Genomic DNA, 24,139 nt, shown 5'->3' with positions numbered 1-24,139 from the left:
AGGTTCTTAATTGGGGTGGAAGTAGGGCATGGTGGTGGTGGAGGGATTTGCCCCCCAGGAACATTTGGCAATGTCTGGGCACATTTTTGTTACAGCTCAGGGGGCGGTGCTACTAGTATGTAGTAAGTAGAGGCCAGAGATCTTAAAATGGACCAGCCAGTCCTGCACAACAAAGAATTATCCAGCCCAGATGTCAGTAGTTCTGCTATTGAGATGTGTGATTGAGGTAGATTTTCTTCCCATCTGTCAAAGGTCGTTTTTATTAGAAATAAATGAGGTACTTCTTTCTGATGTTTTAGGGATGCTTTCGAATGGAATCCTGAGACAGCATTATCCTTATTACTTATTCTTGTATGTTGTTATTATCATGTTACTGTTCTCTTAAAAAGTAAAAGGAGTGTTTACATGTATGGAGGTGACTCGAGGGGAGTCCATGTGGGTTAATGTTCTTTCCTGGGGGGGACGGAAAACATGTTGTAATGATCAAACCGGGATTCTTCAAGTGGCCCCTACAGATTGGACATTCTGTAACCCTGGACCTTTGCCAGAGAATGATGGACGGTTAGAGCTTGAAGAATGTTTGTCATGGAGGTAAATGGGTTTCACACGGCATGTCAGAGCCCACTGATGTGTAGGCTGCTCAGAGAGTTAAGTTAGGGAGGACCCCAAAGTCAAGTCCGGGCTTAGCAGGAAAGGAATATTGCAGTTGTTGAGGGATGTTTGTTCTGGATGTATAATTGGAGGGTTGGAGAGCTGCAACACGTGGCCTGGATATTTACCATTCCTCAGTTTTCATTTAGCCTTCACATTTTACAAGTATGAAACTCCACCTCATTTGAGTCATGACCAAGGGCTTGGCCCTCAGACAGCAACTGGATGCTCTCAATTTCTGACTCAAGATCATTCATGAAGGGATTCATCCTACACAAACACATGACTCAGATGTGTGAATTGATTGCCAAATTATTACTAATTTCTTTTTTTTCTTTTTTTTTTAATGTTTTTATTGCTTTTAGAGAGAGTGGAAGGGAAGGGAGAGAGAGATAGAGAAAGAGAGAGAAACACCAAGTAGCTGCTTCCCGAATGCATCCCCCATGAAAGATGGAGCCCACAACCTGGGCATGTACCTTGACCGGGAATCGAACTCTTGACCTTTCAGTGCATAGGATGCACTCCAACTAATCTAGCCATACTGGCCAGGGCTATTCATTTCTTTTCCAGCAGTTGGAATAAGTACCTTCAGGTAGAACCAACTCTGCTTCTCCTCATTCCCCCAAACAAGTGAAACAGAAGTCAAATTATGCATTCCATCCTAATCCTATTAAAGGAAGGTGAATGTTCTTTTATTTTTTTCTTAAACAGACATTCCCTTAAGCCTGATGAAAGTAGCACTGGGCACAAGACAGCACGGTTTTGTATCTGTAATACTTTGGATACACATGGACAACAAAGCACTGTTTTGCTGATCCCCATTTTTTGTTAGACTCCCTTGTCACCTGACAGCCTTTCTTTGGACAGACTACTATCCTTCACTTAGGATGGGTTCTCTTCTACTTTCATTTTATTAATGAATTCTCAATTTTTCAGCGGCACCTCAATGTCTTATTTCTCAAACTTGAATGTGCATAAGAATCACCCTGTTAAAGTGCAGATTTTAATTTTGCAGTCACGGCAGGGCCAGAGAGTCTGCATTTTAATAAGCTTCCAGGTGATGCTGCCAGCTCAGGTGAGCCCAATGGATGGTCCAAGTGATGCTAATGGTTCAGTCCATGAACCACACTTGGAGGAGCAAGCAGCTAGGGAAGTGCTTTTCATCCTAGCTTACTTGCTTTTTCTTGACTTCAAACTTATTGATCTTCCCAAGGACTTTGAGTCCCAAAACTAGTACGTCCCCTCCCTACAGTGGTGAGAAATCAGGTGGTTGACTGTGCTTCTGGGGAGGGAAATCTGCCCATGAGCATTCTGACTGGCGATTTCTATTGGGCTGGTAGACTAAATAGTGAAGCCAATATTTCTCCCAAGAATCATGTCTCCTTCTTTTCAAGAAGTATTCTGATTACTGCTTATTGTCATGGATAGGTTTTTGGAATTACAAGTTTTAAGTGAAACGATGTATAATGAAATCAGTATTACCTTAGGCTAATTGGTATAAACAAGAGTTACGTTCTTGTGGTATATTTCTGGTCCCAAAAACATCACCAAACTTAGAAATAAAGGCCCCAAACACATCTCATCTTAAACATGTTAGAAATAAATGTGAGCAATACAGACATTTGAGAGAGATGACTGAAAACAAGATAATTCCTTTCCAAACCGCTGGTTCTAGTTCCGGGTCCCTGGTGACCAGAACCCATCTCTGCCGCTCGGGGTGCAAGGTGGGAACCATCTCGAACAGGACACCTCATAGCAGGGCCACCCACAACCATACACACGCCCACACTCACACTCACTCAGACTGGCCCAGTTGGATGCCATTCCCCTTGGGTGCGTACCTGTGGGATGTGGGAGGAAATGGAAGGAAACCTGAGTCCCTGAGAAAGCCCATGTGGACACGGAGAGAACATGCAACTCCAGCAAACAGTGGCCCCTACGGAATTGATTTTATTTTTTAATCAACGTTATAATGAAACCAGGTAGAAAGAAATGGTATTGCTCAAAGACCTGCTGTCCTTGTAATACTGCACAGTGTTCAAGGGGGGAACACACGGGACATTGGTAACACTCTCAGTAAAATAAAATAAAAAAATGTAAGGCAATAAGAATATGCAATTGACTAGACAAATATGTGTTTCAAAAAATACTAAAAACTATACTAAAAACCAAACAGCCAATAAATGATTCTTTCTCATCATTGATGTTTCTCTCTCCCCTGTCCTCTCTAAGATCAATAAAAATGTGTGTGGGGTTTTGTTTGTTTGTTTGTTTGTTTTTTAAAAAAGCAAGTACCTGGTGAAGCAGGCTGTGCAGAGGCAGGAGTCTGTGTTTTGTGGAGCACCTGTGCCTGGAGGTACAGCTGGGGTGCCAATACAAAAGTAGTGACGACTGTTCTAAAATGAAAGGCACATGCGGGATTAATAAAACTTGTTCATGAATCAATGTTTGTACATTTTAAATACGCTAAGAGAAGCTGTGATGTTGGCATCCTCTGATGAATTATTTGGATAAATTCCTCTTATAAGAGAATAAAACTCCAATATGTGTTTTCTTTTTTAATATATTTTTATTGATTTCAAAGAGGAGAAGAAGAGAGAAAGAAACATCAGTGATGAGTGAGAATGATTGATTGGCTGTGGCCTGCACGCCCCATACTTGGGATCGAGCCTACAACCTGGGCATGTGCTCTGACCGGGTATCCAACCGTGACCTTTTGATTTATAGGTCAATGCTCAACCACAGAGCCACGCTGGCCAGGCCCAATATGTGTTTTCTTTAAAAAGACAAAACCAAATAAACAAACAAACAAAAACAAAAAACAAAACAAAACAAACTCCAGTTGCTTTTGCATTTTAAAACATAATTGGAAGTCAGGTCATGATTCAGTGTTCAAAATGTCCTGGAATTCTTTCAGCACCAACTCCTTTTTGTGCTTTTTCTTGGCTGTTAACAGGCCTGTGCTCTTTGGCATTCTACTTTGCAAACAGTGCAGTCACATGATAAGCCCAAAGCACCAGCTACCAACCAATTGGCAGAACTTTGCAGGATCGCTGAAATGCAGATTGCAGGATTTGTAAACATGCACATATGTATCCCACGGCCTGGCACCTAGTAGGTGCTCTGCAAAGATTTACCCATGCTTACTCAGTTTTAGTATAGTCACAAATGAAGAAAGAAGAATAGCCGAAGCCGGTTTGGCTCAGTGGTAGAGCGTCAGCCTGAGGACTGAAAGGTCCCAGGTTCGATTCCGGTCAAGGGCATGTACATTGGTTGCGGGCACATCCCTGGTAGGGGGTGTGCAAGAGGCAGCTGGTCGATGTTTCTCTCTCATCGACGTTTCTAGCTCTCTATCTCTCTCCCTTCCTCCTCTCTGTGAAATATCAATAAAATATATTTAAAAAAAAAGAAAAAAAAAAGAATATAGAAGAGAAATTGACACCAAAACAAACAATCAAACAAACAAATAGAATCGCCTATGGATTTTCCTTGTAACATTTTGTAGTTTTCTAGCTCTCACTCAAGTGACCTGAGAATAATTTTAAATATTTGTTAATACTGTTGCAAACCAAGAATATAATTGCATTCCTCCTGCCAAGTTTTCTCTTAATTGAAAGGTGGCTCTAGTCAATAATGGTGTACATCAGACATGGCGGCTTGTTATTGGTGGTTCCTACACAGGTCAAAAACTTCAGGAATGTTATGAAAGAAAGTTAAAATGAGGGTGTCATAGAAGTGCAGAAACCGGATGTCATTGAAAGGTAAATCAGTGCATTAAAAGAAGCAAGTTCTCTTGACAGCTGATACCTGTAGAAACATTTCATATTGAGGCCAAAAGCATAGCCAAGCCCATCTTGGTTGGCGGACCGTTTGTTTGTCTTTGGAAGTAATAAAAGAAACCGTGTATGGGGCAGGCTCTAATCCTGCTGCTTGCTTTGTAGGATGTCCAGATGGCCTTGCGTTAGCCAGTGCCTACATTTCCTGCTGATCCTTGGAGAAGGGAAATGTGTCCCCTGCCTGTACAAATAAAACCAACACTATTTTTTATTTCTCTTTCTTTGTGTGGGGAATGTTTTGCACACACGCCACAGTCTCACTCTGTCTGGTAAACAGAAGAGTGTGTCCAGAACTGGTGAGAAGCCACATTCTTCCTCCCACTGGAGCAGTGCTCTGTGACGGCCCAGGCCCAGGCCCAGGCCCAGCCCCAGAGCGAGCACGTTCCCTTGTGCTGTTGGAAAGGCACATGCGGGATTAATAAAAATGTTCGGAAGGGCTATTTCTTGGATGTTCTAAGGATAAAGGGTAAAAAAGGAAAAGCACTTGCCATCTTTTCTACTTGTGAGCAAACCACGCACATAAAGATGAGCCGGTATTATAAATGCAGTAGAAAATGAATTCCCGTTTAGTTTTCAATGCTTTTCTCTATTGTATACTTTAAAATGGTAAATTTTATGTTCAGTGTGTTGTATTACCATTGAGAAAAAAAGTTTTCTTAATATTTTCCCACCTGCTGAGCATGTTTTTAATCTCAAATTCTTCTAAGATCTTGTCCTTCAGGATGACCTCAGGTAGATTGATGATGCCAAATTTTACATGGGTAGTCATTTTCTCCAATTAAAAAATTTTTTTTTATTAGAGAGAGAGAGGGAAAGAGGGAGAGGAGGGGAGAGGGGGAGGGAGAGAGAGAGAGAGAGAGAGAGAGAGAGAGAGAAAGAGAGAGAGAGAAACTGTTTTGTTGGTCCAATTATTTATGCATCATTCATTAGTTGATTTCTGACTGGGGATTGAACCCGCAATCTTGGTATATTGGGATGATGCTCTAACCAACTGAGCTACCCAGCCAGGATGATTTTCTCCAATTTTTGAAGACTGAAAACATTAGGGGCAGCAATTCTGTTTTTAGATATAGATCTAAGAAACATTAAAACGTCCACATATGTACTTGTGTTCACAACAGCCAAAACAGTGGAAACAACCCAAATATCCACCGGCTGATGAAGAGATGAGTGAGATATGATCTAGCTAAACAAGAGAATTGTATTTGGCCATAAAATGGAATGGAGTTCTGATACATACTACAACGTGGATGAAACTTGAAAATATTATGCCAAGTCCAAGAAGCCAGTCACAAAAGGTCACATAGTGTATGAGTTGATTTGTGTAAAATCTCCAGAGGAGGTGAATCTATAGGGATAAAAATTGGACTGGTGGTGCCTAGGACCAGGTTGTGAGGAGAAGAGGGAATTAGAGGATGATGGGTAATGTCCAAGGACTTTCTTTTTTTTTTTTTTTTTTTTTTAAATAAAGTCAACTGTTCTAAAATGGATTGTGGTGATGGTTGTACCACTCTGTGAATATACTAAAAACCAAATGTAATATACTAAAAACCAAATACTGAGTCCTACAGTAGGTGAAGCTAGCTGCATTTCACAAGATCTCTCCGTGCTGGGAATGACCATGCTGGGTTTCTATCAACCTTCTCTTTTTTAGGGCACGGAGTACCGCATTGTTATCATCTCCCTGTGAGTGGGACTGGCACCCCAGCTGTACCTCCGGGCACAGGTGCTCCACGAAACACAGACTCCTGCCTCTGCACAGCCTGCTTCACCAGGTACTTGTTTTCTTCTTAAAAAAAAAAAATTAATTAATTAAAAATTAAAAAAAAAAAAAAACACAAAAAAAGCCCCACACACATTTTTATTGATCTTTGAGAGGAAGGGAGAGAGAGAGAAACAAATGATGAGAAAGCATCATTGATTGGCTGCCTCCTACATGCCCCTTTTTGGGAATTGAGCCCAAAATCTGGGCATGTGTCCTTGACTGGAATCGAACCCAAGCCCCTTCAGTCTCGCAGGCTGACACTCTATCCACTGAGCCAAACCAGCCAGGGAGGTACTTGCTTTCTTTGTCTCTCATCAACCTAATTACTGGCTTTCCTCCACCAAAGTTTGATATAAATTATTTCATTTCAGCTGGGACCGGTTTGGCTCAATGGATAGAGCATCGGCCTGTGGACTGAAAGGTTCCGGTTCGATTCCGGGCAAGGGCATGTACCTTGGTTGCGGGCACATCCTTGGTGGGGGGTGTGCAAGAGGCAGCTGATCGATGATTCTCTCTCATCGATGTTTCTAACTCTCTATCCCTCTCTCTTCCTCTCTGTGAAAAATCAATGAAATATATTTAAAATAAATAAATAAATAAATAAATTATTTCATGTCCTTGAGATAGTCAAGGCCACCGTTTTCAACATTAACATCCTATTTACTAAGAAACAGAAACATCTTGTCTGCACTTACGGTCTGAATTGATAGGTATAACTTTGGCTACATGTTAATTGAGGTTCTTCCTGGCTCAAGCATGTAAGTTCAACTTCCAGGGTTCAGGAGAAATGCCTAGCGGGGTGTTTTGGTGCCTTTGGTTGTAGGTCATTGTGGCAGGTCACCTTTCTCCCGTTATCTTTGAGGTAGAATAATTATATAAAAGACTGGCCTCTAAAGATTAATTATGTACATGCTTTTAGTGGGAGATGAAGAGTGGGTATTATCTATTTACTGGTTCAATGTTAAGTATGAATTAAATGGGATTTACAAGGTATTAAACTGTATTTTGACAGATGTTGGGATGTATTCTTAGTTATACTTTAACCCCTGATTATAGACCAGTCTGTGATGGCTGACTGGGATGGGGCTAGAATCTTTTTTTTTTTTTTGCGCTTGTTTTGTCATTCCTGTCTGTTTAAGCTCCCGGCCTGTGCTGGGGTGGATTCTGGGTACGCGTCAATGCTGGAGTTAGAGGCGTGTGAATAGCACACAGCTGTTCAAATCCCCGCACTCCCGCCTTCTAATGGTGTGACCCCGGGCACATGTCTCCATTTCTTGGCGCCCCACATCTTCGTCTATAAAAAGGGGAATGCTGACATGAAGCTAAATGTGTTCACACATAGCGAGCACTGGGCACATACCACGGCCTTGCTTGGAGTCCAGTTGTCCAAATGGGGACACTAGAATGGGGAAGTCCTCAGTTTCCATTGCCCTAATGGGGCTGGGGTGGGTTGTGGTTGTTTATGAGATGATCTATATAGAGCTCTTAAAGCTTCCAACATAAAGAAGACATACTTGCCTAGACTCCAGCAATGGTTTTCCTGAAAGATTTCTAGGTAGGACCTATCGATCGATCAGATGAGCAGGAGGTTCAGCATGGAAGATGGCCAAGGGTGGTTGAAGCAGACATGGTTGGAGGGAAGGCTTTTTCTGACTTAAACAAAATACCTCCCTGGTTCTGATTTCCTGTAACCGCACACCTTTCCGCATCAGTTGGTTTCCCAAGGCAGTGCCTTGCTCCAAATCTCTTCTATGTCTGAGCACTGAAGGGTGCCCCTCCAGCTGCTTGGCAAGCTTGGAGGGAGGATTTTTCCCACAGCATCCACATCGCTCTCATTTCAGATCCAGCAGGTGTTTATTAAGAGCCTTTTATTTGCCAGGCACCGGGCAAGGGGCTTTCACCCGTATTGTTTATCCCCAGGACAACCCTGAGAGCAAGGTATCCCTAGCTCTCCTTTGCAAATAAGGAAACCGAGATTCAGTGATTTTTAAAAGATTTCCTCGAGATGCACAGCCCCTGACTTCCCAATGCAGTGAGATTCCTGGAACACCAGCTGGCTTTTATACGAACTCTACAAAGCTTGACGACGGAACACCTACACTCAGATAGTGAACAGCTTTTTCTCAAGGGCCAGTTCTGATCAACTGGTAGTGGCTGCCTAGAGTAAGGGTTCATAGGCCAAGTGTGTTGAGCAAGAATGTTGGGATCCACTAGCCGTGTCTGGCCTGGGGCGAGGAAGGTGCCTGTAGAACCTGCCTTTGACCTGAGGTGTCTGATCATCAGCCGCTACCTGTTCTGCCCTCTTTTTCAGTCTTGGAGTCTGGAGAGCACTGTTTGCCTGGTGTTCGTTGCCTGATAACTTCCAGGGGGCTTGGTGATCACTTTTCTGACATGGCCAAGTCATCTTCTCCTCTTTGCTTCCAGAAAGGATGTTAAGAATTTGGGAGGAGACTCACTTTCCTGGACACGGATTCTCATTGTTAGGCAGTTTGGGTATCTTAGAGCTATTACCAACTCACCCCATAGTATGGGCTTAGGAAAAGTAAGTTATAAATGAAGGCCTTTCTGCAGTTCTCCCTCCCTTAGGGGCTCCTGAGTCTATAGTAATACTGTGCTGGGGGGGCGGGGGGAAGGGGGAAGAGCTTACACCAGCAGCCAAAGCCCCGCCTCCTGAACTGGATAAACCCAGAACAGTGGTTCTGAAGCTTGATCTGCATCAGAATCACCTGAAGGGCTTATTAACAAAACAGATTCTCGGGTCCCAGCTCCAGAGGTTCTGCTTCAGTCAGCCTGGGGCGAGGTCCAGGAATCTGCCTTTCTAACAAGTCTCCCACAGGCTGACACTTCCGGTGTCCGGACCACACTATCGGAACCATCCACCTGGAAAGGACTTCTGGCCGCTGACTGAGAAGGTGGGCTTGCTTGGGCTCGGTGGGTGTGGCCAGGTGCCCTGCCTGTGGTGAAGAGATTCTTCCTCAGCGTTCAGAGGACCTCACACAGCACAGCCTGAGGGGAATCCAGAGGCCTGGGAGGAACAGGGGATCTAGTTTGGAATCCGTAATGGCATTGCTGTGTGGAAAGGGCTGCACTCACCCCGGTGAAGGCATATGAGCAGAAGGCTGAGGCAATGGCTAAATGAGGGGGGGGGGGGGGGGCTCTCCGTGGAAGGTGATGTCTGAGAGGAAACTTGAGGATGAAACGCTGTTGGCCAGGTGTGCCAAGTGGGGAGAAGAAGCTCCAGAGCCCAGGCTACATCAAAGGGCCTGGAGGTGCTGCAGGAGGCTGGAAAAAGAGCGGTGTGTGTGTGTTTGTGGTGAGACTCCCATTGTAACTCCAGAATGACGTGAAGTGTCCACCTGCAGTAAGAAAAGTGAGAGCTTTACATGACTTGGGTGCTATGGGTGCCGTGCCAGGTGTTTTTACCTGCATTGTCTTCATTTAACTTCCATACCCACCTTCTCGCAGGGGTCCTCAAACTTTTTAAAGTGGGGGCCAGATCATGGTCCCTCAGAGAGCTGGAGGGCCGGACTATATGAACTACTAATTCCTACTGTAACACCTCGGCTGCGCTCACTGCCCAAAAAACCTGGTAGGCCGGATCAGACTCCTCTGCGGGCCGCATGTGGCCCGCGGGCCGTAGTTTGAAGACGCCTGTAGGTGTCAGTCCAACTATAACCCCCATTTGTGTTCATTTCCTAGGGCTGCAGTAAAAAACTGGGTGTCTTAAACAACAGGCATTTATAGTCTCTGTTCTGGAGGCTAGAAGTCGGAGATCAGGTTTTGGCAGGGCTAGTTCCTTCTGAGACTTAGGAGGGGAGGGCCTCTTCCTGCCCTCTGTCCTTGGCGTGGAGACGGCCGTCTTCCCTCTGCGTGTCTCCCTTTGCCTGACTTTCTCCTTTGTATAGAGACACCAGTCACATTGGAGAAGTAACTGCCCTAAAGACACCACTTCAACTTAGTGACCTCTGTAAAGACCTCCCTCCAAATGAGGTCACATTCTGAGGTCCCAGGGGTTAGGACTTCAGCGTGTAAAAGTTTGAGGGGTCACCATACTGCGCATACCACCATTTTACAGATGAGGGAATGGGAGTTTAGGGAGTTGAGATAAGCTGCCCGAGTCACACAGCCTTTAGGCTGAACCGTGTAATCAGGCCATCTCTATGGATCCCAAACAGTCGAATAGTGGCAATGTCATGGGTTAAACCCAAGAAGGAGCCGAGCTGGGACTTGTTGAAACACAGATGTGTCTGACTTCATAGTTGTGCTCTTTCACCCAGTGCTTTTCTGGCTTCTAGCACTTTCTTTGTGTCTTCTGTGTTTCCTCCTGGTTGCTGGGAAAAGCAGTGATGTGGATGGAGGGAGATAGGGTACTAAGGCTTGTTAGTTTGAGGTTCTTGAGTTTCTGAATAAAATACTCTCATATTACAGTTTCCTATCTTACCTGTTTAAGAAGGCCATGGGAAATTATGAAGCGCTTAAAATTCATGAAAGATATGGGCTGTATTTTTGGAGAAGGTGTGCTGTTTTGCTATTAAAATGCTGAAATTCCTGTAAATGCACAGGCTGTGTGTACCAGTAGATGTCCTATTCTTAATTTCCTCCTCAAATCAGCCTAAAGGTTCATAAACAATGAGTTAGCCTTACACTTGTATTACAGGTGCATTTACTGGGAATTATTTCAGCATTCAGGGATTTCAAACCACTTAATTTGTAGCCTTAGGGATTTTAGACAAGTGGTTTTGTCACACAATAATTCCATGTTTTCCTCTCTGAGTATTAAAGAAAAAAAAAAAAAAGCATTGCTTCCAATACTTGTCTGTAAAGACTTTGTCATTTTAGCAATTTCAGCAGACAGTCATCAGGAGAAATTGGTATAAATAAAAATAAGATGGGTTTATTCCTACTTTTGAGTGCTCTTGTTATATTGTCTAACATGTTTTCCAAACAAAAGTTATCATGCACGGCTTACTCTGAAATCAGTAAGACGGGTGCTGGCCACCTGGCCTCTCTCTGGGAACCGGAGCTGTCTGGACATTTTCATTGTAGCACCCAGATGAGTAATACTCAGAAGCTAGCTTCTGAAACATAAAGTGTTAACTATACTCCTGCTAGTTGAATACAATCCAGAACCTAAGGATTAAATGATGACCAGGGGATCGCACCCCAGAGCTCTCTCTCTTACCTTTCCCAACCACATTTTTGTTATTCTTTTTAAAAATATGTTATTTGTTTTTTAGAGAGAGAAAGGGAGAGAGAGAGAGAGAGAGAGAGAGAGAGAGAGTGAGGGTGAGAGAGAGAAACTTGAATCAGTTGCCCTCTGCACACACTTCAACCAGGGATTTGCAACCACAACCTAGGTATGTGCCCTGACTCTCAGCCAACTGAGTCACACCAGCCAGGGCCTCACAGTCACATTGAATTCCTCCTGCTTATTTTCCTTACCACCACCTACCCTTCTTTCCAACACCTTCTCCTCCGCCTATTCTAGTCACTTCTGGGTCTAGTCCTTGTTGTCAGGTACCTTGTGGGGTGGCCCTACACCACCTGGGGACATGTTCAAGGTGTCCAGCTCTTCCCTGGCTGGGAGCTGCCCTCTGATTTGCCATCAGCAGTCACAGTGCTGAGCCTGTGTGGGCCCTGGTGCTGTGGCTGTGTGGGAAAGCCTGGGGGCCCCATATTTTATGTAGCCTGATGAAATTGAGGTAATGAATTTGCAACTAGCTTCTGGTTGGGGGTGTCATTACTGGAGCCCTGATTTGGGTTCTGTATCACATTTCCATCAGTTGATTGGTTGGTGACACTAGTTTTCAATTCAGCCAAATTTTTGACTTGTGTAGAGATAATCCAGCTGTCTAGTGAGATTAGATAAAACATCCTGGGCAGGATTTCCTCATTTCATCATACTTATGTTGATATTTGAAATAATTATGGGTTTTTAAATATACCGTATTTTTCGGACCATAAGACGCACTGGACCATAAGACGCACCAGTTTTTAGAGAAGGGAAATGAAGAAAAAAAGATTCTGAAACAAATAGTGTCCTAAAATATTTTATGTGCATTAAAACCCAACATCACAGTCATAAACACATGTAATCAACCCTGTAAAGTAAACAGCAGCATTTAGAACCATTTTAGAGCCGGGCAAGCACACAGAGACCACACAGAGCCGGGCAAGTAAAAACACTTTTTTTTTAAAGTATATGTGTAGGCTATATTTGGACCATAAGACGCAGGGACTTTTCCCCCCCACTTCTGGGGGAAAAAAAGTGCGTCTTATGGTTCGAAAAATACGGCATAATTATTATTATTAATATATTTTTTAAAAATATATTTTTACTGATTTCAGAGAGGCAAAGAAACATCAGTGATGAGAGGGAAACACTGATTGGCTGCTTCCTGCACACCCCCACTGGGTATCTAGCCGGAAACCTGGGCATGTGCCCTGACCAGGAATCAAACCGTGACATCCTGGTTCACAGGTTGATGCTCAACCACTGAGCCACACTAGCTGGGCTATTATTAATATTTGATACTGATATTATTGTATATTATAATTATTGATATTTTAAATCTAATAATTATATATAAGATTACTTTTAATTCACATGTTGTCTGGTTACTAAAATAACTCTACCAACCCACTTTGAAAGAGGTTTCATAGTATGCTAAAGTTACATTTGTCTCTTCTGATGGCTTCAGCTTGGTAGAATACATATAGTAAGAAACAGGGACGCTTTCCCAAGAATCAAAACATTTTAGCCACTGGAGGATGGTTATAGAGGCAGAAACTGGATCAAGAAGAGAGAAGATAGGTAAAAATTAAAGTGTCATTGGGAATTGCTTCTGAAAAATAATACAGAATGTAAATCTCAGAGAGTGCTAAATCTCTTGGAAATAAATCTTGATTGGTTTGTTTAAAAACTTAGATAATAACTTTAGAGACAGGGAAAGCTGGATGCCCCACACATTCCTGAAACTGAATGGAAGATCTCACTCTTGTGTTCATGTCAGTCTCACGTCCCAGGTTAGCAGGGAATTTGATGCACCTTTGGTGAACCTGACTTGGGTCATGGCGGCTCACCAGCCTGCTTGCTTCTCTTCCGTGCTTTGGGAGTGGTGGAAAGTAGCTTGATGCAGCCTTGCTGAGACTACGGCCAGGCAAGCTTTACCGGAGATCATGGGACACAAAGGCTCAGACCAGAGTCAGCTGTCCTGCTCACACCATTTATTCAATTTATTCAACTTGAAAACACACTGCAAGAAGCCAGGGGAAAGAGATTAGAACACATGAACATAATTAGGTTGGGACACAAATAGGGTAAAGGATCCACACTTGTGGAACCCTGTGCTCCCACTGTCCATACGTCCTGTTCTCCCTGCGGTGTCTGCTCTCCTAGATGATGGTGTGGCCACAAAGAACAGAGTTGATGTTGAACAAGGGTCTCAGCACATAGAAGTATCTGAAGCCAACTCATGTGTGCTCTATCGGTGGAATGCAGGGCAAGAATGCCTGGCCAGTAGCTGTAGCTCACCAGCAAACTGTGTTTTATCTGTGTTTCAGCACAGAATATACTTGAGGCTAGAACTGGACATATTGGATGTCACCAATGGGTGATCAATTTAGGGATGACATAGCTGTCAATCAAGAGGTAATATGAGATGACCTTTACATATTGTTAATATTTTATTAAATAGGAAATACTTATTAACAAAATTTTGAAGTTACATAATACTTAATATTATGATATTATATCTATAATTATAAGTAAGTTATTAAGTTTATTAATACATTTTATGAAATGATTATTTAAGATTTACTTTGTCCTTCTATTAATAAGTAATTCTTATTTGTTTCATTCTTTTCACCTACATTTAACACAATAGTTATTCTGTTTATTTGTATCTTTTAACACATCTTTTGGTTACTAACTTACTATTGATACTAGACACATCTTATGAATTCTGCCTGAGTCTCACAAACTCTTTGCTTCCTCATGAACACTGTAAAATAAACCTCAGGAGTTTCATCCATCTGATTTTTCTCCTATCCTCGGTCAAGGGCATGTACATTGGTTGCGGGCACATCCCCAGTAGGGGGTGTGCAAGAGGCAGCTGGTCGATGTTTCTCTCTCATCGACGTTTCTAGCTCTCTATTCCTCTCTCCTCCTCTCTGTAAAAAATCAATAAAATATATTTAAAAAAAATAAAATAAAAAAAATAAAAATAACTTTAAGTAGAAGAATTTATTTATCAGATTATAGCACTATATTCATTTAAGTGGAATATTATGCAGATAAAAAATGATGATATTGCTCTATATTGCCATGAAAAAAACAGTTAAGCAATATTCTTATGTGGAATAACAGGTAGCAGAAGAACATGTCTGGAATAGCTGAGTTGTAAGAGGTTTCATACTATATTTACATGCTTACCTGGTCAGAGGTACCTGGAAGGATGCTCCTGTCACTAACAGTCCTTTGCTCTAGATAATGACTTTTTTGTTTATTTGTTTTTGGTTAATCCTCACCTGAGGATATTTTTTCCATTAATTTTTAGGGAGAGTGGAAGAGAGAGGAAAAGACAGAGACAAACATCAATGTGAGAGAAACACATTGATTGGTTGCCTCCTGCATGAGCCCTTATAAGGGCCCTCGGGGGCTGGGGAGAAGCCTGCACCTAAGGTATGTGCCGTTGACCAAAACTGAACCTGGAATCCTTTGGTCCATAGGCTGGTGCTCTATCCACTTAGCCACACCAGCTAGGGCTGTATAGTGACATTTTAATTGCATGGTGCTACATTTTTATGACCTACTGTATGGTTTGGGTAAATAAACAAGTATCAGTTATATAAAAATGATTGAAATCCAGATTATGTCTGCATACAAATACATCTATATATATAAAAGGCTAAGCGACCACTGCATCCGAAGCAATCAAACGGATGACCAAACAGGCTGTGTGGGGCGACCAGGCTGGCAGGGAGGTTAGTGAAGGGCAGCCAGGCCAGTGGGGGGGAAGTTTGGGTGACCAGGACAGCATGGTGAGCAGTTGGAGGCAACCAGGCCAGCGGAGGGGGTGGGGGGGAGTAAAGGGTGGGGGAGCAGTTAGAGGCGATCAAGGAGGCAGGCAGGTAAGCAGTTAAGAGCCAGTGGTCCCAAATTGTGAGAGGGATCCTGGATTGGAGAAGGTGCAGGCTGGGCTGAGGGTACCACCCCCTACCCCCATACACAAATTTCATGCACCAGGCCTCTAGTATGTAAATAAACATAAGAAAAAGAACCGGAGGACTAGACCTTTTCTTTTGTAGACCAAAGACAACATTTTGCAAAAAGAAAATTTTTTTCTGACCTTCAGCATGTTTTACCTTCCTTCCATATGGTAATCCTCCATCCTGTGTGAGAGAACAACACTGTCCCTTTAGCAGAATTTCCCAAACCTCCCTCACGATGAGACTGACCTGAGGCTGAATGCTAAAAATATCAATTCCCCAAGCCCCTTTCAGACAGAGTGAATCAGAATCTCTGGGGACACGTCTGGGGTGCGTCAGGAGATTCTTATCATCAGAGGCATTTAGGACTCTCTGCTATAGGTACAGAAATGCTAGCAGCCACATTTTCCATTTTTTATCGAAGGCCTCCTGGACGTGCCCGGGCCAGGCCAGCGTCCTTTGTTTTAAGAGGCTGTGCTAATTTGCATGGCTGCCCTGGAAAACTATCGAAAACTATCTGTTTGCAGCCTTTTTCAAAGGCCCCTTTCAGGTCTGAGATTTATTTGAAAATGTAGGAGGCTCTGCAACAACGTTAATCTGTGTCCATCAGGGATACTGCATTCTTAGGGTTAGACGATGCTGGTGATAATTTTCTAAAGCAATTCACGTGTTGCCAGAGGCCCCTCTGCTTTCCCTGGAAGGCCGTGTGCCTCATGCAGACAGTCCCCTGAGCCACTCTCACCTCAGATTCCCTCCCTGGCCTGTGATATGAGGGCCATTTTACTTAGTGAAAAGGCTAACTTACTGACGTGTTGTTGTTTTTTTTAAAAAAAAAAATGTTTTATTGATTTTTTTTACAGAGAGGAAGGGAGAGAGAGTTAGAAACATCGATGAAAGAGAGACATCAATTAGCTGCCTCCTTCATACCCCCCACTGGGGATATGCCCGCAACCAAGGTACATGCCCTGGACCAGAATCGAACCTGGGACCCTTCACTCCACAGGCCGATGCTCTATCCACTGAGCCAAACCAGTTTCGGCCTGATGTATTTTTTAACAGGTACTTATTTAGGGAGAGAGATCTGAAATCAAGCTAGACACCAGAAATACCTTTGAATCAAAGGTCTGAATCAAAGGTTCTAATTTACTAGCTTGTGAGCTGGAGCGAGATGGCACTGGTGGCACTTACCTTTTTAGTTTTGAAGACGTGGGGCTGCAACACTGTTCAATTGCTGAGTCAGCAAAAATCCCTTGCGTCTGTTAAAAGGAGCCAGGGGGAACAACGATGACAGCAAAGCCTGCCTGCTGTAGACGGAGGCAGTGCACCTGGGACCGGCGAGCCGGGATGGGAAGGGGCTTTGGATCTGACAGACCCCAGCTTGGATTCTCACCCACCACCTGCTCACAGATGATCTCTCTGCTTTTCCTCTCTGCACCGGGCCTCTTCTCTAATGGGGGCCATAATGGCAAGTGTGCAGGGACGCTGTGAGCATTTACTAGCACATCGAATGAGCTAAACGAGTGTTTGTCCCAGCTGGCTGTCATGGTTCAGTAGTTGAGCACTGACCTATGAACTGGGAGGTCATGGCTCGATTCCGGGTCAGGGAACATGCCTAGGTTTCGGGCTCAGTCCCCGATGGGGGGCAAATAGGAGGTAGCTGATCAATGACTCTCTCTCATCATTGATGTTTCTACATCTCTCTCCCACTTCATCTCTGAAATTAGTAACAATATGTTTGTTTGTTTTTAAAGTGTTTGAAAGCTTTTGGTACATAATATTAATTTAATCATTGTCTATAAGCATTTTATTTCTTCACTAGAGGCCTGATGTATGAAATTGGTGCAAGAGTAGACCTTCCTTCCCCTGGCTGGCACTGGCTTCCCTCTGACACCTGGGACCTGGGCTTCCCTTGCAGCCCTGGCTTTGTCCGGAAGGTCGTCCGGCCTAAGTAGCATATTACTCTTTTATTATTATGGATGGAGGTTAAGAAGTGGCACCTGTCCCTGGCAGAGTATGGGTATCATATAGCCTGCAATGTAAACAGGAGTAAAATAGTAAAAGCCCAGTGCTCTGAGGACCCAGGACAGCCTGCAAGAGGGGAGGGGCCCTGCTCTGTGGGAACTCTCGCCCTAGCAGGTCCTGTCTAGCCAGACTGCTCCAGAAGGTGCTTCTAGGATCTCCAGGCTTAGAGATGAGTCATGCTCTGCCTTAGCCCTGGCTGACTAAGCTGACCTTGACCTCTGCCTGCCATCCTGAGCACTCCCAGACCAGCCTCATAAGTCCCCCCAGAGTCTGCACGTGGGCAGCCTGGTACCACGAGGCCAGCCCAGACAGCAGCCATCTTCCAACCAGCATCAGTCCAGGGCTCATACCATCAACCTCACTGCTCACTCTGAATTGCACAGCGAAATCCCCCCCCCCCCCCCCAACCTTTGTGGCCAGCTAAACCCACCCTATGCCTAGAAACACCATGGGGAGGATGCTGGTCTTTGTGCCATGAGTAGGGAGAGGGTGAATGGAGGGCACCATCCATTGAGAACTGAGAGCTTTCTCTCCCTGTAAGTCTGACTGCTTTGTTTTCATCCCTTTTGCATTTACTCTACCATCTTTTCATTATAGTGATAATAGCAGCCATGCAATGTGTTAAGCCATGCAATGTGTTACTACCAATAATAATAATAATAATAATAATAATAATAATAATAAAGTTAAAAAGGGAGAGCTGTGGATAATAGGCTCATTTGATTGTTTGGGATCCTCTCCCTTTCTGCTCTAGTCCTCTGCAGGCTTCTCTTACCCTAGGCCCGTGGTCGGCAAACTGAGGCTCGCGAGCCACATGAGGCTCTTTGGCCTCTTGAGTGTGGCTCTTTCACAAAATACCACAGCCTGGGCAAATCTCTTTTGAAGAAGTGGCATTAGAAGAAGTTTAAGTTTAAAAAATTTGGCTCTCCAAAGAAATTTCCATCATTGTACTGTTAATATTTGGCTCTGTTGACTAATGAGTTTGCTGACCACTGCCCTAAGCAGACCATCCACTGCCCATCATTTCATACCTTTGCACTGTTAACGTAAGAAACATTCAAACCTGTGAAGAATTTTTGTGCGTTTATTTGAGCCAAACCGTTGACAAATGCCGGGAAGCAGAATCTCCATGGATTTGAGATGGTGCCCAGAGAATGGCCGTTTTTCACCTTCCTTTATACATGAGAATCAGAAGAGGACATGTAAGTGGGTTACATGAAATCACTGGTGATAGATGATTGGGGAGGCGGGAGAAAGCAGAGGGCGGCGGGGAAGAGAAGCCTCTGCGATTGGGCAAACAGTAAAATGATAGTCACACACCTCTTTTACTTAGGTGGATGCAGGATGGTTAACAGTCAACAGTGAACTCAGTAACAACGAGGGGATTTGAGGTCTCCACAGAGCGGTGCCTGTACTTTGCAAGGTCTGGAAAAAAGGACAGTACTTTGACATTCCAGTGACATGTTATTGTAGATGCAACAAGACAATACGTAGGCTAGGTTTAAGGTAAAGATGGACTGGTCAGGGAAGATACTGGCCTAGGGTATGATTACCCACCATAAACCACATTTTAGCTTTAAAACAATTAATTTCAGACCATCCTTTGTGGTTGCTTTAGGTCTCTTGAGTTTGCAAGGCTGCCGTTCAGGCCTTCCCTGAGCTAGTCAGGTTAGCATGGGACCCCTTTTTGTCCAGAGCACTGTGCTCTCAAACATTTGTTTCACAGTCAGCAAAATACTGAGCTGGACTCGACCTCTTTGCTTTAAGTGAAGCTTGGCTCTCTCCGGAGGGCATTGCTTCCTGGTAGCCACTTCAAGGGGGTGCTTCCTACTTTAGATGGAAAGAGAATTCTAAGGGGGAGCTGGCTCTGCGGTTCAGGCAGAGAAGCTTGAACAAGCGCTCTGGGGCCGGAGTGAGCTTAGCAAACTCTCAAAAGCAACAGCCACAAGGAAAGGCCAGTGTGGCTCCAGGAAGTGCGCTTGGGAGAGTGGAGGATGAGTTGAGGCTGGAGAAGGTACCAGGGTCAACTCATCCTAGAAGGTCGGATTTAGGGGCAGTCTTAGCAGAGGCTGCTGCAACAAAATACCACGGCCTGGGTGGACTCTTTATTCCTTGATTCTCTACTTATTTATTGCCTTTATTTGGAAAGCCTCTCCCCCTTTTTTGGTCTCACAAACTCATTCCTGCCCATTATGTAAGTAACCCCATCTCTGGAAAGCCTTCTCTAATCCCCATGCCTTAATGTGGGTGAGGAAGCTCTTCTGAGATCCCTCACACCACCCTGAGTCAGCCAGGAATCTCAGAACTTAAAAACAGTTCCTCCCTGCTTCCCTCCCTCCCTTTTCCTATTATTTACTGATTGCTACCATAGATGGAGCGCCCATAGGTAAGAGCCTAATAAGTCTTTTATCAGGAGGTTCTGGCTTTACAGAAGGCGTCAAATAATTTCTTGTTGGATAGAAACGTTCTTCGGAGAAACAAATTCCAGGAGTGGGGTTCAAATCAATGTGCAACTCCACATATGGAAAATATGGACTATAAATTGCTTCTCCAAAAGTTACATTGATTTTTTTTTTTTTTTTTTTTTTACTGCTGCTAGCAATGCTACTCTATCGATTGAATCATGTGTTTTCAACCATTCTCTGAACCACAACCATTAATGTGCCAGAATACTTTTCTTTTGGCTCTAAGAGTATTTCATCACGTGGAGCGGTGTTGTCCATCAGGACTCGCTATGATCAGAGGAATCTTCTGTATCTACATTGTCTCGTATGTTGTAGCCATCAGCCACTGAGTGAGCACTGGAAATGTGACGAGTGTGATTCAGAAACAGAACTCTTTCACTTCCTTTAATTTTAGTTAACTAAAATATATTAAACACCCACATGTCCCAATTGGTTATCACTTTTGGACAGCACAACTCTAGAGAGAGAAAAGGAATACATCGGGCAGGTGTAATTGCCGCCTTCTGGATTCCTTTCTTCCTTTTTAAATGCTGGTGGCGTAAGCTCATCCCTAAGGTGTGACCAGTTCACAAAGGCTGGCATTGTTATTATGAGTCAGTGCTACCTAATTCGGGAAACATTTTTTTAAGTGGTGCTCAGATCGGGAGAGTAACACCTTACATCAGGAATACAACCGAAACCTCTAAGCCTGAAGACCCGAAGGAAACTGGGCAGTGCTACTCTTTCTATTCAGACGCATGCACTTAAGCGACCGACGGTGAAAGAGGCCAGGAGCCTGACACTTTCAGAGAGGCATCTGCCGCTGGACTTGTTTTTCCAGGGAAACTGCCAAACTTGTTTTCATCAGGCAGGAAGTGAAGCAACTTCTCAGGGAACGAGCCCAAGGCGTGTATCCTATCAGACCTTTTACCTTTTACCTTCTGCTTGTGAGTCTAGGTGGAGTTTTGCTTTTCAGTTTAAGAGGAGAACAGGGTGGGCTGAAGTTTTCCCCCTCTTACCCCAGGTGGTTTCCTTGGATTTCAAATCCAAAGTCGTATTTGTAATCAGTGTACCTGTTTTGATTCTCCAAGTAATCTGTATGCCCTTAACGGAAGGAAGCTTTTTATCTTGCACTTTTTTTTGTCCATAGAGTTCTCTAATACGAGTAAATGTACTGAGTTGAATTAGAAGAAGCCTGCCATTAAGTACTAGCCTATGTGACCTCCTGGTAGGTAGCCTTCTACAAGCTGATGACGGGAGGGAGTTTGTCTCTTTCTTTGGAGTTGTTGGTACCGGGTGGAAGAGGTAACCTCAAAAGACACGTCCCCAAAAGTCATGTTTTATTATTTAACACCAACATCTTCTACCCCTGGGTTTCTGGTAAGTCAGTTGTGGAGCAGAGACATGGGTTAGCTGGCCAGGCAGGCCTCTCGGCTGGACAGAAAACGGTGGAGTTCCTTTCCCCGGCTCTTCCTACCGGAAGAGAATTGAAGAGGCTCCACAAACCTCTCCAAAAAAGTGTTCTGCCTGAGACTGATTTGGCTCAGTGGAGGACAAAGCGCCGGCTTGCGGACTGAGGGGTCCCGGGTTCGATTCCGGTCAAGGGCATGTACATGGGTTGCGGGCACATCCCCAGTAAAGGGTGTGCAGGAGGCAGCTGATTGATGATTATCTCTCATCGATGTTTCTGGCTCTCTGTCCCTCTCTCTTCCTCTCTGTGAAAAATCAATAAAATATATATTAAACAAAAAAAACTGTTCTGGGTTCAGGATGCGCTCGCGACCCCAAGGTTAGCAGGCTAGCCCCCGGCTCCCAGCGCAGCGCCGCTCGCCACTCACCGCGCGTCCTGGGCGCGCTCTCCTGGAGCCGGACTTGCTGGCCGCCGCGGGCGCCGCGGAGCGAACCATCGGGCGGGCCGGCCGGGGGAGGGGGGTGGTGCGGCCGTGGGGACCGCGGGGCGCGATGGCCACGGGATCGATCCCCTCGCTGCCGCCGCTGCCGCCACCAACTCCGGCTCCGGCTCCTCGCCGAGCGTCGCGCGTGCCTCGTCCTGCTGCGGGGGCCTCGGGGGCCCCGGGGGCGGGGCGCCCTGCGTCCTCCCCTCCGGTGGCGCGGGGGGTGGTAGCGGCCCATTTGAGAGTTTCCCGGGCCTCTGGGCCAGCACAGAGGCTCTGCGCTTGGGCCGGGGCGGACCTACGCGGGCGCCGCGGGAGGAGGGACAAAGGGGTGGGTCCCCCGCTGGCAGGCGCCCAGGCAACTAGTTCGGAGGACTGACCCGCCGCGCGGAGCAGGAGCAGGAGGAGGAGCGGGGCCCACGCGGGACCCGCGCCCGAGATGCTGGTGCGAGGAGATCGCGGGTTTCCACCGCGGAGGGAGCTGTCATGTTGGCACCATGTAAGTGCCCTCTTGCGCTCATGGGTGGGGAGAAGGGTCGCTGAGAGTGGAGAGTGAACCTAGGGGCGCGCGGTGGGCTTCCCAGATGTGCTGTGGGAGCTGGGCTTCTCTCCCCCGAGGCTGGGGGCCTCCGGGACTCCTGGATTCCTCTTCTCTCTTCTCTCTTCTCTTTTCTCCCTTCTCCCTTCTCCCCTCCTCTCCTCTCCTCTCTTCTCGTCACTTGGGTTTCAGATTAAGTCACTGAGTAGGGGACTCCTGGATTCCTCTTTTCTCTTGTCTCTTCTCCTCTCTTCTCCCTTCTCCCTTCTCCCTTCTCCCTTCTCCCTTCTCCCTTCTCCCTTCTCTCTCCTCCCTCCCCCCCTCTTCTCCTCCTCTCCTCTCCTCCTCTCCTCCTCTCCTCCTCTCCTCCTCTCTCCTCTCTTCTCCTCTCTTCTCTTCTCCTCACTTGGGTTACGGATTTAGTCACTGAATAGAGGAGTCTGTCTTGAACTCTTGTCTGGGATCCCTGCTGCCTTGGAGGCATCTCTGGAGCCGGTCTGTTCTGTCATCTGCTGTGTGGCTTTGTGTGTTCCCTCTCTGTTTCAAACCACACTCTGTGTTTGATGAAAGTTTCTAGTGTATGTGTGTGCTTGAGGCAGACTGACAACTCTTTAGAAACCAGGATCTTCATGTCTCCCTTTGAATCAGCAGCCTCTGTGCTCACTATACGTAGGAAAAAAAAAAAAAAATTGTCCTCAGCGGGGAGTGGAGATGGAGCTTCAGAACAAAACCACAACAAGGGAGCGCTGAGTGCTTTCTGCTCGGGCATTATCTCACCTGTCATTAGTTCCTCCTCTTCTGTGTCTTCATTTGTCAGGTTTCCGCTTCTACACAGTAGTGGAAGCTATAAATAATCAGGGTTTGGGCTGCAGGGTTTTGACAGGGAATGCTCCAGAGCTTAGTAATGGGCTACGCCTCCCACCTCTTATTTTAGCTTCGGTTCTCCTTCTCCGGCCGCAGCTCTGCTTCCCTGGCAGCCGTGTGTGTGCCCTGAGTAATGGCTGTGGCTTCCCTGCAGTGCCCGGCTGATTCTTACCATCCTGGAAACTGCCCTCCGGTCACACACTGCCTTCCCTCACCCCGGCAGAGAGGGAGAGGCCCTCTTCTCCAGGTCTGTAGGTGGTCTGTGCAGGGTACACAGATGGTCACTTTGGGAGAAACGGGCCCTCTCCGAGGGGACCGTGGTGGGAAGCATCTATACACACCCGGGAAGGACACGTTTTAAGCGAGAAGTTAGTAGGAGTAATTGCATTGGTAGCAAAGTGCCACGAGAATGACACTTGTTTATTCCATCCATGTTCACAAACAACTTCACTTCCAGTGTGGGGAATGCAAACGGTAAGAGGGCACCTCCGCCTGCCACATCCTTCTGGCTGGGGAAGCAGGCACATGACGAAGACGGATGGGTTCCAGAAAGAAACAGGGACCCGGTGCTGCAGCTTGCCTTGTGGGGAAGGTGAGGGGTGGGTGTTTCCTAAGGCGGCAGTGGCTTCGGATATGTTTCTTGAGCTTGGCCGGAGCGGCTGCCAGACATGGATGAAGGGGAATTTTCTTCTCCGAAATACCACATGTAACCCCCCCCCCCCCCCCTGACGGGGCAGCTAATTGATAACGTCATGAGCACCTCCTGTGCTCATCACTGCGTGTGGTTTCTGGATGAGCCACACTCACATTCTGCCTCGAAGTATCTCTGTTAGATCTGAAAACTGAGCACTTGTGTTTCTGCAGCCCACACCCACGCTGCTGGCATCCCCGAGGCTGGGGCAGGGCGTGTGCAG

At 45.5% G+C, this 24,139-nt stretch overlaps 1 protein-coding gene across 7 annotated transcripts in view; it reads left to right on the top strand.

The window, feature by feature from the left end:
* The window catches only part of TJP2 (tight junction protein 2), a 107,092-nt gene that overhangs the window by 15,865 nt on the left and 67,088 nt on the right, over positions 1-24,139 (top strand). For 4 of the 7 annotated variants that reach the window (XM_036433870.2, XM_036433862.1, XM_036433867.2 and 1 more), the window contains one exon: positions 6,142-6,262. Coding sequence is in view for 3 of the 7 variants with exons in the window: in XM_036433861.1 (XP_036289754.1) it covers positions 410-591; positions 6,142-6,262 (303 nt within the window). In the remaining 4 variants the exon portion in view is untranslated. Of the gene's footprint in view, positions 1-394; positions 592-6,141; positions 6,263-22,122; positions 22,323-24,139 lie in introns of those variants that run through there. The other 3 variants (XM_036433866.2, XM_036433865.2, XM_036433861.1) reach the window with 2 other exon arrangements.

This window comes from Pipistrellus kuhlii, unplaced genomic scaffold, assembly GCF_014108245.1.
Source record: "Pipistrellus kuhlii isolate mPipKuh1 unplaced genomic scaffold, mPipKuh1.p scaffold_m20_p_12, whole genome shotgun sequence".
Taxonomy (NCBI): Eukaryota; Metazoa; Chordata; class Mammalia; order Chiroptera; family Vespertilionidae; genus Pipistrellus; species Pipistrellus kuhlii.
The sequence above is the reverse complement of the archived record's forward strand: the minus strand, read 5'-3'. Positions and strand labels throughout refer to the sequence as shown.